This window comes from Mirounga leonina, unplaced genomic scaffold, assembly GCF_011800145.1.
Source record: "Mirounga leonina isolate KUSES-001 unplaced genomic scaffold, KU_Mleo_1.0 Mir_101664, whole genome shotgun sequence".
In the NCBI taxonomy this organism is placed as follows: Eukaryota; Metazoa; Chordata; class Mammalia; order Carnivora; family Phocidae; genus Mirounga; species Mirounga leonina.
The window spans coordinates 268,582-284,174 of NW_023270175.1; the positions used below are offsets into that span (position 1 = coordinate 268,582).

At 34.3% G+C, this 15,593-nt stretch overlaps 1 protein-coding gene across 1 annotated transcript in view; it reads left to right on the forward strand.

The window, feature by feature from the left end:
- The window catches only part of RADX (RPA1 related single stranded DNA binding protein, X-linked), an 82,788-nt gene that overhangs the window by 20,977 nt on the left and 46,218 nt on the right, over positions 1-15,593 (forward strand). The window contains exons 7-11 of the mRNA XM_035006635.1: positions 2,204-2,308; positions 3,405-3,569; positions 4,873-5,033; positions 5,850-6,028; positions 12,790-12,863. Of these exons, the coding sequence (XP_034862526.1) occupies positions 2,204-2,308; positions 3,405-3,569; positions 4,873-5,033; positions 5,850-6,028; positions 12,790-12,863 (684 nt within the window). The remainder of the gene's footprint in view (positions 1-2,203; positions 2,309-3,404; positions 3,570-4,872; positions 5,034-5,849; positions 6,029-12,789; positions 12,864-15,593) is intronic.

The following is a 15,593-nucleotide window of genomic DNA, read 5'->3' on the forward strand; positions in this document are numbered from 1 at the left end:
ATTATATGAATAAAATACTGATTGTTAAATGTTTGCCAACACTGGGAAAACTCCCAGTCTTGACCATATGTAATTTTTAAAATCAACAGGGTAAAAATTGTAGAGCATCAGGATACTTAGAGACCATATAAAGAGTTGTTCTGCTACGCCTTTATTGGTTATTACAAAATAGCATTCCACACCATTCAGATATTACCTTATTAGTTTCTACCATCTGCTTGTGAGATTAAAATTTTAAAATATATCTGGATGGAGCTAAACCTCATGCTAGCTATTGAGGGAGAGGGCAGAAAGAATTTTAGCCAAAACCAAGGCATGGGCTTCCAAGGTGATTGGAGCTATGATTTCTCATGTAACTTCTCTCAGGGCATAAATGATTGATAGTGATGACTTCTCATGACAATTCCATTACCTCGTTTTAGGTGGGTTTTATGGCCAGGGCCCTCTCTCTTTGTAGCCACTTGAAACAACAAGTTGACACAAGTTTTAGATAATGATTTTTTCACAGAAATGTTGCCAAGTATACATGTTCTATTTCTTCGGATAATGGAAAATACGTCTTTCTAAGAAAGCCTTATACAGACCTTGGTGAGATTTACTCTAGTACAGTAGTTGACAACATTTGCAATTTATGTTCATATTTTGACCAAGATGAAAAAAATTATCAAATGATTGGTGAGTATTGAGGGGGCTTCAGGCCCATGAAGGGGAACATGACCAAGTATCTTCTAGAATAATACCAGAATCCTTTGGTAGTAGGGAATCTTTTTTTTTTTTTTTTTTTTAAAGATTTTATTTATTTATCTGAGAGAATGGGAGACAGAGAGCATGAGAGGGGAAGGGTCAGAGGGAGAAGCAGACCCCCCGCTGAGCAGGGAGCCCGATGTGGGACTCCATCCCGGGACTCCAGAATCATGACCTGAGCCGAAGGCAGTTGCTTAACCAACTGAGCCACCCAGGCGCCCAGTAGGGAATCTTTTTTACTTTTGATTAAGGAGAGTGAAAAACCAAGGAGAATTAATATTGAGTGTTTGCTATGTACCAGAAGCTCGTACATGTTATCTCATTTTGTACTCCTAGTTACCTTCTTCAAAGTTGATGTTTTTACAGATTTACAGGTGAGGAAACAAAGGTCCAGAGGAGTTAAGTAGTTTCTTGGATGTCAAACAGCTAGAAGGTGTCAGGTCGGAATGTCTGATTTTTAACAGTCATGAAATGAGAATTAGAAGTTTCTGTGATATTCCTATATCAAGATCTTTAACCATGAATAGTGACATATTTGTAGTTTTGTAAATAAAGGAAGAGTGATGTTAGTTGAGAGTTACTCAGTCATTTCAACAGATTTATTTTTGTTGCTATAAGATAAAGAATTAGGAAATGTTAGATACAGTGAATGGATTTATCGTTATCATACTCTAGGGAAGTATTATCTCAAATGAGAACTTACCATTATTGTGAGATACAAGTATTTACATTTATTTCTTCATTTCCTAGTTCATAAGACCACAACCATTTTGGGCATGTGATAAGTTAAAATTTTAAAAAATGTTGTTGGCTTAATGAAACTTTACCTAACTAATTGATAGACAGTTGAAAACAATTCAGCAAGGTGAATAGTAAAGAATGGCTTGTATAAGCCCTGTCATGGAGACTTAAAGTCTAATTAAGATAAACACATGCATAAGGAAATTCAAGTTAACAGTGTATACCCCTATCTGGTGGAAGGAGTCAGAGTAATTCAGGGATCAGTGTTAGATTGGGTTAATCAGTAAAAGCATCCTGGAGAAACTAAGCGTTTTTTCTCTGTAGGAAATAACTGTTCACACTCAGTTGTATGCCTGATTAGAGAGACTTGCCATCTTCAACTGTGCAAGCAGTAACTTCAGTTAGGTGCAGCCACTGTACTTTCTAAAGGAAAAGTAAGTGTTAGATCCTTTATCTAAAGAAAAAGGTAAGTGTTAGATCCTTGTTGCTCCCAGTGTGGTCAAAGGGCTGGCAACACTAGTATCACTGAGAGCTTATTAAGAAGTGGAGAATCTCAGGCCCCACTCTAAAACTACTGAATCTGAATTCGCATTTTAACAGTTGTCCCAGGTGATTCCTATGTTCATTAAAGTTTGAGAAGCACTGTGTTAGATACTGATCTTGGTATGTCCTCTTTGAAAGGCCAAAGTTTCTTCATAACTGTTTTCATTTTCTACAGTGACCTATTTCGTGTGTACACAGTTGAAAGTTGTCAGGAATGACACTCAAGTACCTAAACTGCTTTACCTAACCACTACAAATGAGAGCCGAGTGTTTATTACTGGTGAGCAATATCTTGGTTTATACTTTATTGGAGATGTAATATATTTTCTATTAATTAAATTAATTTTTACATCCCAACATTCAACCACAGGATAGCTTTGTTTTGACTTCCTTTATTGCTGTAAGGATGTTTTGGCAAAGAATATTTAGCCTATGAAATGTATTGCTTCTAGATTAATTATGACTGAAGCAATGATTTTGTGACTCACTGGAGAATTGCATTTATGTCCTTGGGTTAACTTTAATTCCTGCTTGATGTAAGGTAGATAATCATAAATTGCTTTGATAGATTGAAGACTGTTAGGCCCTATATCACAATATGGATACAATAAACAATATTTTTAAGTACTAACTAAAAATGTTCATCAAATTTTGGTCCCTGATCTCAGATTTTACTTATATAACAAGAAGAGTCTGATTAGTTGTCTACAAGCACATCATTTTTCTCCGTTCTTTCTGATAACGGGGTCAAAACAATAAAGTTTAAAGTTTCCAGATGAGTGAAGAAATAGTGTGGAGTGGTGTGCTTACTCACATACTACCATGTTGATAATTAAAAAATTTGTCAATAGAAGAGTCCTAGGAAGGATGTAATACACATCTTTGTCAATACCTCATTTTATAAATACTAACAATAATCACATGTAAATGATACTGTTAAATATGTTTTAAGAACATGAATTTAAATGCTGAGGTATATCATAGGCAATTCAGTTCAAACATGATGCCATACCTTTAGGTTAATACATGATTTAAAAATCAGTTTTTTAAGAAGATGCCAACCATTTTGATAGTTAGAAAAATCCAGATTATTAGTTTTCTTTTCATTATGACTTTGTCCTGTAGGCAGCTATGGTTTAGTCCACTTAAATTCTAATATGTCTGATTTCCTTCTCAACGTAGGATTGGTTTACTGTCTTTGATAATTTTTGTATACATATTAAGTGTAATCTGCTACACAGTGAATAAATGAACTTCTTTTCTTGGTGACACAAGAGATTATTTTGATATACTGTTTTTATACCAAAAAAGTCCATACAATTCATTACAGTGAGTTTTTTTTTCTCATTTTTTGGTTTTACCTTTCTTGCAAAAAGGTCATAGAGGCCAGCCATATACCAACGACACCAAGGTAAAAAACTTTATTCATTGGATTAAAACAAGGACCGATTCTGAGGAAGTGAAGAATACTGTTATTGGTGGATATTACCCCTATCCACCAGTGCCAGAGACATTTTCAAAGTATAGTAGTTCTGTCAAAGGTACTAATGTAATTATTCGTCATGTATGATATGTTTCGATGCCATACGTGTGATAGATATCATGAGCTAATATGTAGCAACACTTACTGATAAAAATTTTGTCTCTATGAAGATCTAAAAATACATGTCATGCCTCCTAAAGGTTAATATTTGGATTTTATTAGACTAGGAGAAGGGAGAACATAGATGATGACTAACTGGACATCATATCTTGATTCAATGTTATTGAGATCAAATCTGACTTTAGTAGATCCAACTCCTATGACATTACATACAGAGACTAAAGATATCAAGGAGACACTGGATAATTTGATAACAAAATACTGACACTGTATTATGCTACTCTTGTGGAATGATATATATTGGATATTACACAGTTGAGCGCTACCTTTAAATAAAAATGACACCAAAATAAATGAGGTGCAGAATAAGTACTGATGAGAGGCCTAACATTAATTTACTTTAGTAGAATTAAGATATGATGGTTGAAGAGTTTAATATAAGTATATTCTTTTTTTAAAAGCTGTGGGATAATTGCATGGTTTGGGGGAAAAAAGAGAAACCTTGAAATACTGATCTACCATCATCTAAATATTGGCATCCTCTTGTACTTCATAATGCCAGCAATATGTAGTATATGGTTGTATATGTTAAAATGTATATTTCTGTGCAGTGGCTAGGCAACACTTTATACTTTGAAATATGATGTGTAAATTACAGTTGACCCTTGAACAACACAGGTTTGAACTTTACAGATCCACTTATATGTGATTTGTTTGTAAATACACATACAGTACTGTAAATGTTTTTTTCTTAGGATTTTCTTAATGTTTTCTTTTCCCTAGATTACTTTATTGTAAGAATACAGTATATAATATTTATAGAAAATATGTGTTAATCAACTGTTTATGTTGTCGATAAGGCTTCTGGTCAATAGTAGGCTCTTAGTAAAGTTTTGGGGGAGTCAAAATTTATACATGGATTTTTGACTGCAAGGGGTTTGGTGCCCCTAACCCCCCTGTTGTTCAGTGGTCAACCATACATTCAATATGCAAAATTTCTGTTTCAAATTAAGACTCCAGACTAGAGGACTGTATCGCAATTTAACTGATAACTATATTTTGCCTATTTTACAAAAATTGCATAAGGGGATGATGTCAAGCATCAACATAAATTTCACAAATTTAAGTTATGTAGCAAGTTTATGATTTCATGTTGTGAAATGACATTGCAAATCTAATTCTTATTTTTATCATTTCAGTTCTTTAAAACTTACAATTTCCCCGGAATTATTCTTTTGCAGTTGAGTCGCTCTTGACAGCTATAAGTGAAGTGAGGAAGGAGATTGAAGACTTGCAGTATAGGGAACAAAAGCGCATTGCAATTCAGGGAATAATTACGGTTATAAAGTATATCCCCCATGCCAGTGCAACTGAAAGTGCCTCAGCATCAGAAACACTTCGGGTATGGTGCCAGAGAATTAATAGTATATCTCTGAATGCACTGTGATCATGATTACAATTGGTACCTTGTACATTTTATTCAGAACTCACATGATGTAATGATGTAAACCTCAGAGGGAAAAAAAATCATTTATGTGTTTCGTTTGTTTCCTTTTTCTCTCATTTATTTTGGAGCAGGCTGGGCTGAAGTTCACAGCCTCTGATATTTCCCAAGGCCTTCAACACTTGGTATCTTATTTTTGCTTTCTGCATAATTTGAGCCTATTATGATTCTTTTTACTTAAATTCCCAGGTGGTATGTATGATTATATTCTTTCCATTCCTTTTGTCCAGGCCAGAACTATAGGAACACTTTCACAGGAAATTTTTATCGTCATATCTGGCATGGCAGTCTCACCCAGATTTTTTAAGACATAGCAATGACTCTTGTAGGATAAAGGCTCTAGTAGAAAAGGCCATTACTGGAATCTAGGCACAATCAAGACAAATGAGTTAATTTTTTCTGTGAATTTGTCTTTTAAAAACTTATTTCTAGGATTTCTGTTCATATGGAAATAGCATCTAATCCAACTTTTCAGTTATATTAGTATAAGAAGGACTTTTATTTACTTTCCTTTAAAAAATATTTTAATACCAGATGCATTAGGATAAATATAATCCTATCTATAAATCAGCTTTATGAAAGCACTTTTATGATTGCAAAAATGTTGTCATAACTCTTAAGATTATAAAAAATGGATAAACTAAAATTATAGTCTTTTAAGAAAAATAATTTTTGTGAATGTTTAAAATGTTTTCTCTAAATTTTTGGTTTTAGAATGCTAACCGACCCTCAACATCCCAAGCAGCTAGGAGAGAAAATCAAAGTCAGGAAAGAGATAATAATAAACGGCATCAAGATGATGATCCTATGAGCTCTCAGTGTTTTCAAACTGCATATACAAGCTTGAGCCCTACCAAGAAAAAAAGAATTCTGCAAGGGCCATATGCCAAACTGTAAGTCATTTGTATTAAGTATACACGTAGCATATTTTTTTTTTTTTATTTCTACCGTGTAAAATGACCAATTCCACTAGAAATGGTATTAGTTTTCTAGGGCTGCTAAAATCCAAGATCAAAGCATTGGCAGAGTGAGTTCCTTCTGAGGACTGCAAGGCAGAATCTCTTCCATACCTCTCCCCTAGCTTCTGGTAGTTTATGGCAATCTTTGGCATTCCTTGTCTTCTAGAAGCATCACTTCAATCTCTGTCTTCATTTTCACATGGCATTTTCCTTGTGTGCATACCTGTGTTCAAATTTTCCCTTCTTATAAAGACACCAGCCATATTAGATTAGGGACCTATTCTGGAGTACTGTTCTACTCCAGTAAGACCTCATCTTAATCAATTATATCTTCAGTGACCCTATTTCCAAAAAAGGTCTCATTCTGAGGGTTATTGAAGATGTAATTGGTTATGTATTGGTAGTCATATTGATACTTAGTAGGGACATGGTTCAGCCCATAACAGTCTGCCTTCTGACCCCTAAAAATTCATGTCCTTCTCACATGCAAAATATGTTCAACCCATCAGAACATCCCAGAAATCTTAACCCTTACTAACATCAACTCTAAGTCCAAACTCTCATCTGAACATCATCTAAATCATGTACTGTTGAAATGCAGGGTGATTTCATCCTGGGGCAAAATTCTTTACATCTGTGAACCTGTGAAACTAGACATGTTATCTGTCCAAAACACAATGATAAGACAGGCAGAGGATAAGCATTCCTATTTCAAAAGGGATAAATTGGAAAGAAAGGGGGTCATGCATCACAAGCAAGTTCAAAACCTAGCAGGACCAATTCCAATTGATTTCAAGCCTCCAGAATTATCCTCTCTGGCAGGATACTGTATCTTCTGGGCCCACCAGGATGGTAGCCCCACTTCCTTGGCCCTGAGTGCTGCCCCTGCCCTCTGGAACTGAGGGATCATTGTCCCTTTTCTTGAAAGATAACACATGATCACTGCTGGTTATCTCTTATCAACTCATTTCCTGACTGTAGAATCCCAGAAATCGGATTTCATCCCACCTATGTCCCTTTCAGTCCAAGCTAGCAGCATGCCTACTGAGATGGTTGATGGGATCCACAAATCACAGGCCTTGGGCAAATGGTTGTCCAACAACACTGTTGGTGTTCCTTCCAGAGCAAGCTTTCTCATTTTTGCAGTATAGATAGGCTGAGAATTTTCCAAGTATCAAAATTTTGGTTCCTTTTTTCTTAACAATTTCTCAACTTCTCTCTCCCCTCTTGTATTTTACTATAAGCAACAAGGAGAAACCAGGCTTCACCTTCAACACTTTGCTTAAAAATCTCTTCAGCTAAATATGCAAGTTCACTGCATACAAGTTTCACCTGCCACCCAACAGAACACAATTCAGCAAAGACCTTTGCCACTTTATAACAAGGATCGCTTTTCATCCAGTTTCCAATAACCCATTCCTCATTGCTGTCTGAGACTTAACCGGAAGCACCTCTTACATTCATATTTCTAGCAACATTCTGTTCATAACAACATATATACTCTCAAAAAAACATACATATTCTCTAAGACAAAAAGCTTTCTCTCAGAACTCTTTCAGCCTCTATGTAATACTCAATTCCAAAGCCACTTCCACCTTTTAAATTATTTGTTACAGTAGCACTCCACTTCCTGGTACCCAAATCTGCATTCATTTTTTAGGGCTGCTATAATGAAGTACTAAAAACTGTATGACTTAAACAATGGAAACTTAAGACCTCACAGTTCTGTAAGCTAGAAGTCCAAGATCAAAGTTTCAGCAGGGTCAGTTTGTTTTGAGCACTGTGTGAAAGAATCTGCCCCTTGTCTCTCCCCTAGCATCTGGTGGTTTTCTGGCAATCTTTGACGTTCTGTGGCTTGTAGAAACCTCACCCCCAATCTGTGTCTATGTCCAAATTCCCCCTTTTTATAAGGACATCAGATACATTGGATTAGGGGCCCACCCACCCCAGTATGAACTTATTTTAACTAATTTATCTCTTCAGTGAAACTATCTCCAAATAAGATTACATTCTGAGATACTGGGGGTTGGGACTTCAACATGAATTTTGGGGGACATAATATAACCCATAACAGAACCCTCTTATCTGCCACGCTTGGCATGGACTACTTGACAATGAGTTTAAAATGAGGAACTACAAAAAAAAATACATTTTATTTAAATTTAAAATACTATAGCTTATATTTGTTGACCAGTTATTTTTTTTTTATTTTTTTTAAAGATTTTATTTATTTATTTATTTGAGAGAGAGAGAATGAGAGACAGAGAGCATGAGAGGGAGGAGGGTCAGAGGGAGAAGCAGACTCCCTGCCGAGCAGGGAGCCCGATGCGGGACTCGATCCTGGGACTCCAGGATCATGACCTGAGCCGAAGGCAGTCGCTTAACCAACTGAGCCACCCAGGCGCCCTGTTGACCAGTTATTTAAGCATGAATCTTTCCTATATAAACTTTATCCATTATGAACTGTATATAATTAACATTTTTGGTTTTTCTGAAGCAGAAAGATAACCAAGACACTAATAAAGCAGTTGACGTATAGAATCATTTTAGATTTTAAGATTTTTTAAAACTCTAGTCTTTAATGGTAGTTGTGCCCAATCAGGGAACTGTTTTTGGTTGTATCCTGAGCTTATATTCAGCAACCTTGATAAATTCACTTATTCTGAGTTTGTAGGGTTTTTTTTTTTTTAATTTTCTCTGTATAAGTCGTGTAATCTGCAAATACTTGTGGTTTATGTCTTCCTTTCCAATCATTTTGCTTTTATTTCTTTTTCTAGCATTATTGTACTGGTTAGGACCTCTACTACAGTGTTGAATACAACTAGTGGTAGAAACCACCTATGTCTCATTTCTTTTTTCTTTTTTTAGTGGTCTAAGGATATTTATTTTATTTTTTCACAGCTTTATTGAGATATAATTGACATATATTGCTTTGTAAATTTAAGGTGTACAGTGTGATGATTTGATACATGTATGTATTGCAAAATAATTACCACAATAAGATTATTTAACACATCCATGACCTCACATAACTATTATTTTTTTATAGTAAGAACATTTAACATTTACTCTTAGTAACTTTCAAGTATGTATTACAGTACTGTTAACTGTAGTCACCATAATGTATGTAGGATCCCTAGAACTTATTGTGCCTCTCCTGGTAGGTACATCAATGTGTTCACCAACCACGAAGATCCACCAAGTCTTGATGTCCAGATTTTTGGGGGGTATTTCATTACTTAGGCATGATAGATTAAATTATTGGCCATGTGATTGAACTTGATCTTCAGCTCCCCTCCCCGTAATAGAGGTTAGGCTAGTTCGGTGTTTCAACCTTTGAGCCATATGCTTAATGTATCTGATAACAGTTCTTATCTTCAATCTGTCTAGGGGCTAACCATGAGTTACCTCATTAGCATAACGGAGGTACTCTTGTCACTATGGAAATTCTAAGGGTTTTTGAACCAGGAACGAGAGACAAAGACCAGATATGTTCTTTATTGTGCCATAGTTCTAAAGTTCAGCTGTTTTCTTTCTCAGCTGTAGAAAGCCCATTTGATTCTTTTTTAGATATTTACTTTTGAGGTTGTATATCTGTTTTGTCCATCTAGATCACCTGTTGATCTGCTTCTGTTGGTATAATAATAAGAAATATGACCATTTAAGAGCTTATATTAACATTTTAATACAAATGGTAGCTAGTGAACCATGGTGCTCTCTGTTAGATAGTAAAATGTAGTCAAAATCCATCTACTCATTCAAAAGTTAGCACTGAGAAATAAAATATAATCAACAGACATTAAAACTTCTTCAGTTCAGGGCGCCTGGGTGGCTCAGTCGTTAAGCGTCTGCCTTTGGCTCAGGTCATGATCCCAGGGTCCTGGGATCGAGTCCCACATCGGGCTCCCTCCTCAGGGGGAAGCCTGCTTCTCCCTCTCCCACTCCTGCTGCTTGTGTTCCTGCTCTCGCTATCTCTGTCTCTGTCAAATAAATAAATAAAATCTTTAAAAAAAAAACAAAAAGCAAACAAAAAAAAAACTTCTTCAGTTCATTCTCTTGGTAATATGTACTCTATAAAGAGAGAAAATTAATCACGCCATGGTTAGATGAATCCTTAAAAATCATTTTCAAAAAAATCATTTTCAATTCTCCTCCTAAGAAAAGCAGAAGACACCATAGGAAAAGTTTTTAAATAATGGTTGTTGCCTGAAAAGCATTTGCTAATTTGAATTAATGATCACAAAGACTTTAGCATTTTTGATCATTGTAAATTATTGCTAATTTGCTTATATTAGCAATTTCTCAAAGAAATTCTATATTCTGGTCCTTTTTGTATAGTATCTTCTGCTTTTCTTAGGTAGAAGGCACTGAAAATATTCCTTCATTTAATTGTATAGAGAATTTCAATATACAGTGTAAAATTATTTATATTACATCATTTGAACGTCAACATCCCAGTGAGGAAGGCACAGGATAATTATTTCAATTTTATAAAAGAGAAATCTGAGATTCAGAAAAGATAAAATATAGGGTTTATACATATGTGTATGTATATTAAGTACTTTTAATTTCTGTGCATGAAAGATACTTTCTAAGACCTCAATAATGTTAATTATAATCCTGATATAAAGATGAGAGAATGACATTCTATAGAATCTGTATGACATTTACCTAAGGTCAATAAGTTGACAAAAGCGCAAGATTAGAGTACAACTTAGAGTCTCTGACATAATTTTTATAATATTCTGCCACTACCCAGCATATGCAATGTTCTCTTCCTATAGCTCTCTTTTCCCTCTCTTCCTCAGTTATTTTTCTACACTTATCTTTTCACTTTTCATCTCTCTTTTTTCATTTTCCTCAGTTGATACCTGTAGACATTGTATACCTCCACTTCTGTCATTTATCCCCTCATCTTTAAGACATTTAAGTCCTACAAATGGATGATTACATATTCCAGTAAAAATCTCCTAAGCTACTTTTTAAAAGTTCTGTACAATGTAGTGGTGCTGTTAGGGTTTTGAAAACTATTTCTTCTAATTTGTTTCAGATGGAAAAAGTCACTTCCTAATCATATGTATTAAAAAGTAGATACATGCTGTTTAAGGATCTCAAAATACATGTAATTTAACTATTCTTTAGTTAGATTTCTTTCACAGGTGATGTTTTCAGCTTTCTAATTTCTAGAAATACCATGTTTTCAATGACTGAAAGAAGTTCAAATTACAACTATAAAATATGTTTTTATTTGCTGGGGTTTAAAGGTAAATAAATGGATGCACGCTTCCTTCATAAAAGCTACTTCTTTTTAGTTCATTAATAACTCATTAGCAAAATAACGAATACTACCATTATAAGAAAAAATCCATTGATAAAATAAGTTGAGCAATATTACGTGGCATTCAACAATATGACATTCTGTTTTACTTTATGCTTTTAGTTTTGGAAATGCAGTAGAAAAAACTCATCACAGAAATATGCTAATAGCCCACAAGGTGGAAATCTTTCCTTATAAAAGTAGGCTTCTCCTCAGTTTCAGAATAAGATACTTCCCTTTTCCTCCATTTATTTCAGTTCAATAAATAGTTATTGAGTAGATAGTATATAGAGATACAAAAATAAAGTCTATACTTTTGTAGACTTTATAACAGAGCTTATAGCAGAATCTGTTGGAAGAGACAGACTCATAAACCTGTAATTTGGACACAGAGTGATGAATGCTGTGATAGAAGTTTATTCATGGTGCTGTGAGAGCAACAGCATGTACAAGGAGTAGTGAGCTTTGACTAGAGATCAAGGATGGCTTCTTTTAGGAATTAATGCTTGAGTTAAATTTCAAAGGAGGAATACGAGTTTGAAGCAGCATGAGACTTACAGAAAACTTTGAAAAGAGGCTGGAGGCTGGACAGTTAGGCCAGACAGTTTCCCAGATATATATATATATCTCCATCCATCCATCTTTAGTTGCTATTTAATAAAGTTAAATACTTCCTTTTGTGGAATACGCCTTATTGAAAGAACATTTAAATCTGCAGTAGTATTTGGGGTGCCTGGGTGGCTTAATCGGTTAAGCATCGGATTCTTGGTTTTGCCTCAAGTCATGATCTCAGGGTTGTGAGATCAAGCCCTCTTTTGGGCTCTGTGCTGAGCGGGGAGTCTGCTTGGGATTCTTTCCCTCTTTCTCTCCCTCCCCCTTTGCCCCTCCCCCTACTCGCTTGCTCTCTCTCTTCCTCTCAAGTAAATAAATAAATACAATCTTTAAAAAATCTGTTGCAGGGGCGCCTGGGTGGCTCAGTTGGTTAAGCGACTGCCTTCGGCTCAGGTCATGATCCTGGAGTCCCGGGATCGAGTCCCGCATCAGGCTCTCTGCTCGGCAGGGAGTCTGCTTCTCCCTCTGACGCTCCTCCCTCTCATGCTCTCCGTCTCTCATTCTCTCTCTCAAATAAATAAATAAAATCTTAAAAAAAAAAATTATAAAAAATCTGTTGCAGTAGTTGAACTAAGTTATATATGCATATTTGTTCCTAACTTGTATATATTTTTCCTTAAATTTTTAGTGCATTACTTTAAGAAACTAAACCTATATATTTTGCAAACTGATTGAATTAGAATAAATTCTGAATGGAACCAATTAGGTTTTTTTCATTCAAGTGTCTTTTTGTAATTATTTGTTATCTTTTTTCCATCTTTTATAGGGTTCCCGTACCTCAGCCAGAAACTTCTGCACAGACAAAAGGAAATAAACCAGACATGCCAAGCATTTTCCAACGTATGTTGCTTTGATGATGATTATTATTTATGAAATCTTTATGGAACATTATTATATACAGATTACTATTTGATTTTATTCTGCATTTTTGTGTCATGCCTCTCTCTAGCATAATATAAGTACTTTAAATAGATATATAATGTTACTTTTTTTTGTTTTTTATTTACATTAGTTTAGGTCCTTGTCAAAAGTACTGGTCTCAATTTTAAAACAATTTGGTATCATCACCAAAGTGAAAGTAAATATAAACAAGCCTATATTTACCAATTTGGTTATTTGATAATACATCCCTTCAAATATAGGGATTTTTAATTTTTAATTACCAGAAGAATAAAGTAGGAAGTTTAATTTTTATTTGAAAATAAATAAAGCTTAAAAGGTAGTTTTAGTTCCTTTCTTTGCTAATGGGTTGACTGGTTTGAATATTGGGTTCATTTCTGAAGAAATTTCATAATACTATTTAGTTCCTTAGAGTGGTTTAAATCTGATCTTATAAGGGTCATCTCTCTGGACTAAACTTTTTAACATTTTATGTCTCTCTTGCTTTTTGAGTTATTCTTATCTTGAGGTTGACTTCTTGTCAATCTGGCAGATCAAGAATCCACAAAAGGATCTAAAGTCTGCATCCCCCCCAAAAAAAAATTAAAACAAAGAAAATAAGGGGGGAAATCATTATAATATAAATATATGACCAAGCTCAGAACAAGAATGAAAAATCCTTAGGTGCCAAAAACAAAAGAATTTAAATTTAGCAGTGAGTAAGACTAAAACTAAAACTGCTCTCAGGCATTTCAGAACTAGATAGAGGCCTAATTGATTGTGGGCTGAGGTGTAATAACCATATGGAAAGGAGGGTCCAGACCACAAACCTCGTACATGTGAAGTAGGACTAATATAGAATTGGAAGGTTATGAAAGACCAGAGAAAGTAGGCCCATCAGCATGGGGAAGTGTCAAGGAGCTTCCTGTATCCTCTGGGCAATGGTTGGGAAAAAGTCCCACCTGAGAGAAATTGAAATCCCAGACCTGTGCAGCATTGAGGTGTGGTCACCGTTCAATTGACTATAATGGTGAGGACACTGAGCTAAGGAGTTAACAGTAGCATCTGGTCTGAAATCAGTGAAACCCTTAAAGTTTTGACAAAGGTAAGTGTGAAACTGCCTCAAAGGGAGACATCTTACAACCTAGGGTATTTGGGACTCCTATAGAAAATGTCTACAGAAGATGAATTCATGGTTAAAAAATTACAAACGTTCCAAGAAAATGAACTTCTTTGAGGCAATGTGATCAGATGTAATGTGGGAAAATTTATAGCCTAGGAACTAGAAATACTAAATCAATCAGAAAGAGGCTTTAAAATAAATACGTGTTTAAAAAGTTAAAGGAATGAACAGAAACTGTAAGTTAAATATATAAATACATATTAAATGTATATTAAATTTAAATTTGATTTAATAATTATATATTAAATTTAAATTTGATTTAATAATTATATATTAAATTTATATTTAATAAAATATATATTAAACATGACACATTTAACTTAATATAGTTATTAAGTTAAATATATAAATTTAATTTATATATTTAATATATAGTTATTAAAATAATGATATATATTTATAATGTATAAATTAATTATATGTATTTATCAAATTAAATATATAAACTTAATGTATAATTTATTAAATTAAATATATTAATTTAATATATTAAATATATGCTTTGAAGAGGAAGCAAATGAAGAGATAATTAGTACATTTGGAAGATAGATACAGAGGAAATCACACCAGAGATAGGTAAAGAGATTGGAAAGGTAAAAAAGAAGTTGGGAAACATGGTGGATAGGGTGAGAAAGTTCAATTTATATCTAAGAAAAGTTCCAGGAGGACATACTAGAGATAATCAGGAAGAAGCAATATTTGAAGAGGTACATTTTCAAAATTAAGGATATATATGAATCATTAGATTGAAGGATCACAAAGAATCCTAAGCAAAAAAATTAAATAAATTTATATGCAGACCTATCATAGTGAACCTGCACAGCATCACAGATAGTAAGTAAATGTCTTAAAAACTGCCAGAAAGAAAATGCCTATTTATCTACAAAAGGAATATAATTAGACTAGAAGATTTCTTTTTTTTTTTTTTAAAGATTTTTTTTTTTTAATTTTGTTTATTTGACATAGAGACAGAGAGAGAGGGAACACAAGCAGGGGGAGTAGGAGAGGGAGAAGCAGGCTTCCGGCTGAGCAGGGAGCCGGATGCGGGGCTCGATCCCAGGACGCTGGGATCATGACCTGAGCTAAAGGCAGACGCTTAACCGCCTGAGCCACCCAGGCGCCCCAGACTGGAAGATTTCTTATCAGTGACAATAGATGCCTTAGATAATGGAATAATATCTTCAAAATGTTGAAAGAAAATATTTTCCAACCTAGAATTCTATGTTGAAATGAACTTTGAGGGTGAAATAAATATATTTTTAGATATTCAGAGACTATGAGAGTTATTATTCATATTGTCTCAATAAGTGAGTTACTAAAGAATTTTGAAAGAAGTAAAATGAAACCAAAAAGAGGTATCAAACTGCAAGAAGAAATGGTGAGCTTAGAAGTTGGTAAAATATTGGTAAATATAAATAAAAACAGGCAGTAAAAATTAATAACAATGGTAAATAATTTCATGGGATTTGAAATAAAGTAAAACTAAAATACTATTTAAAATAAGATGG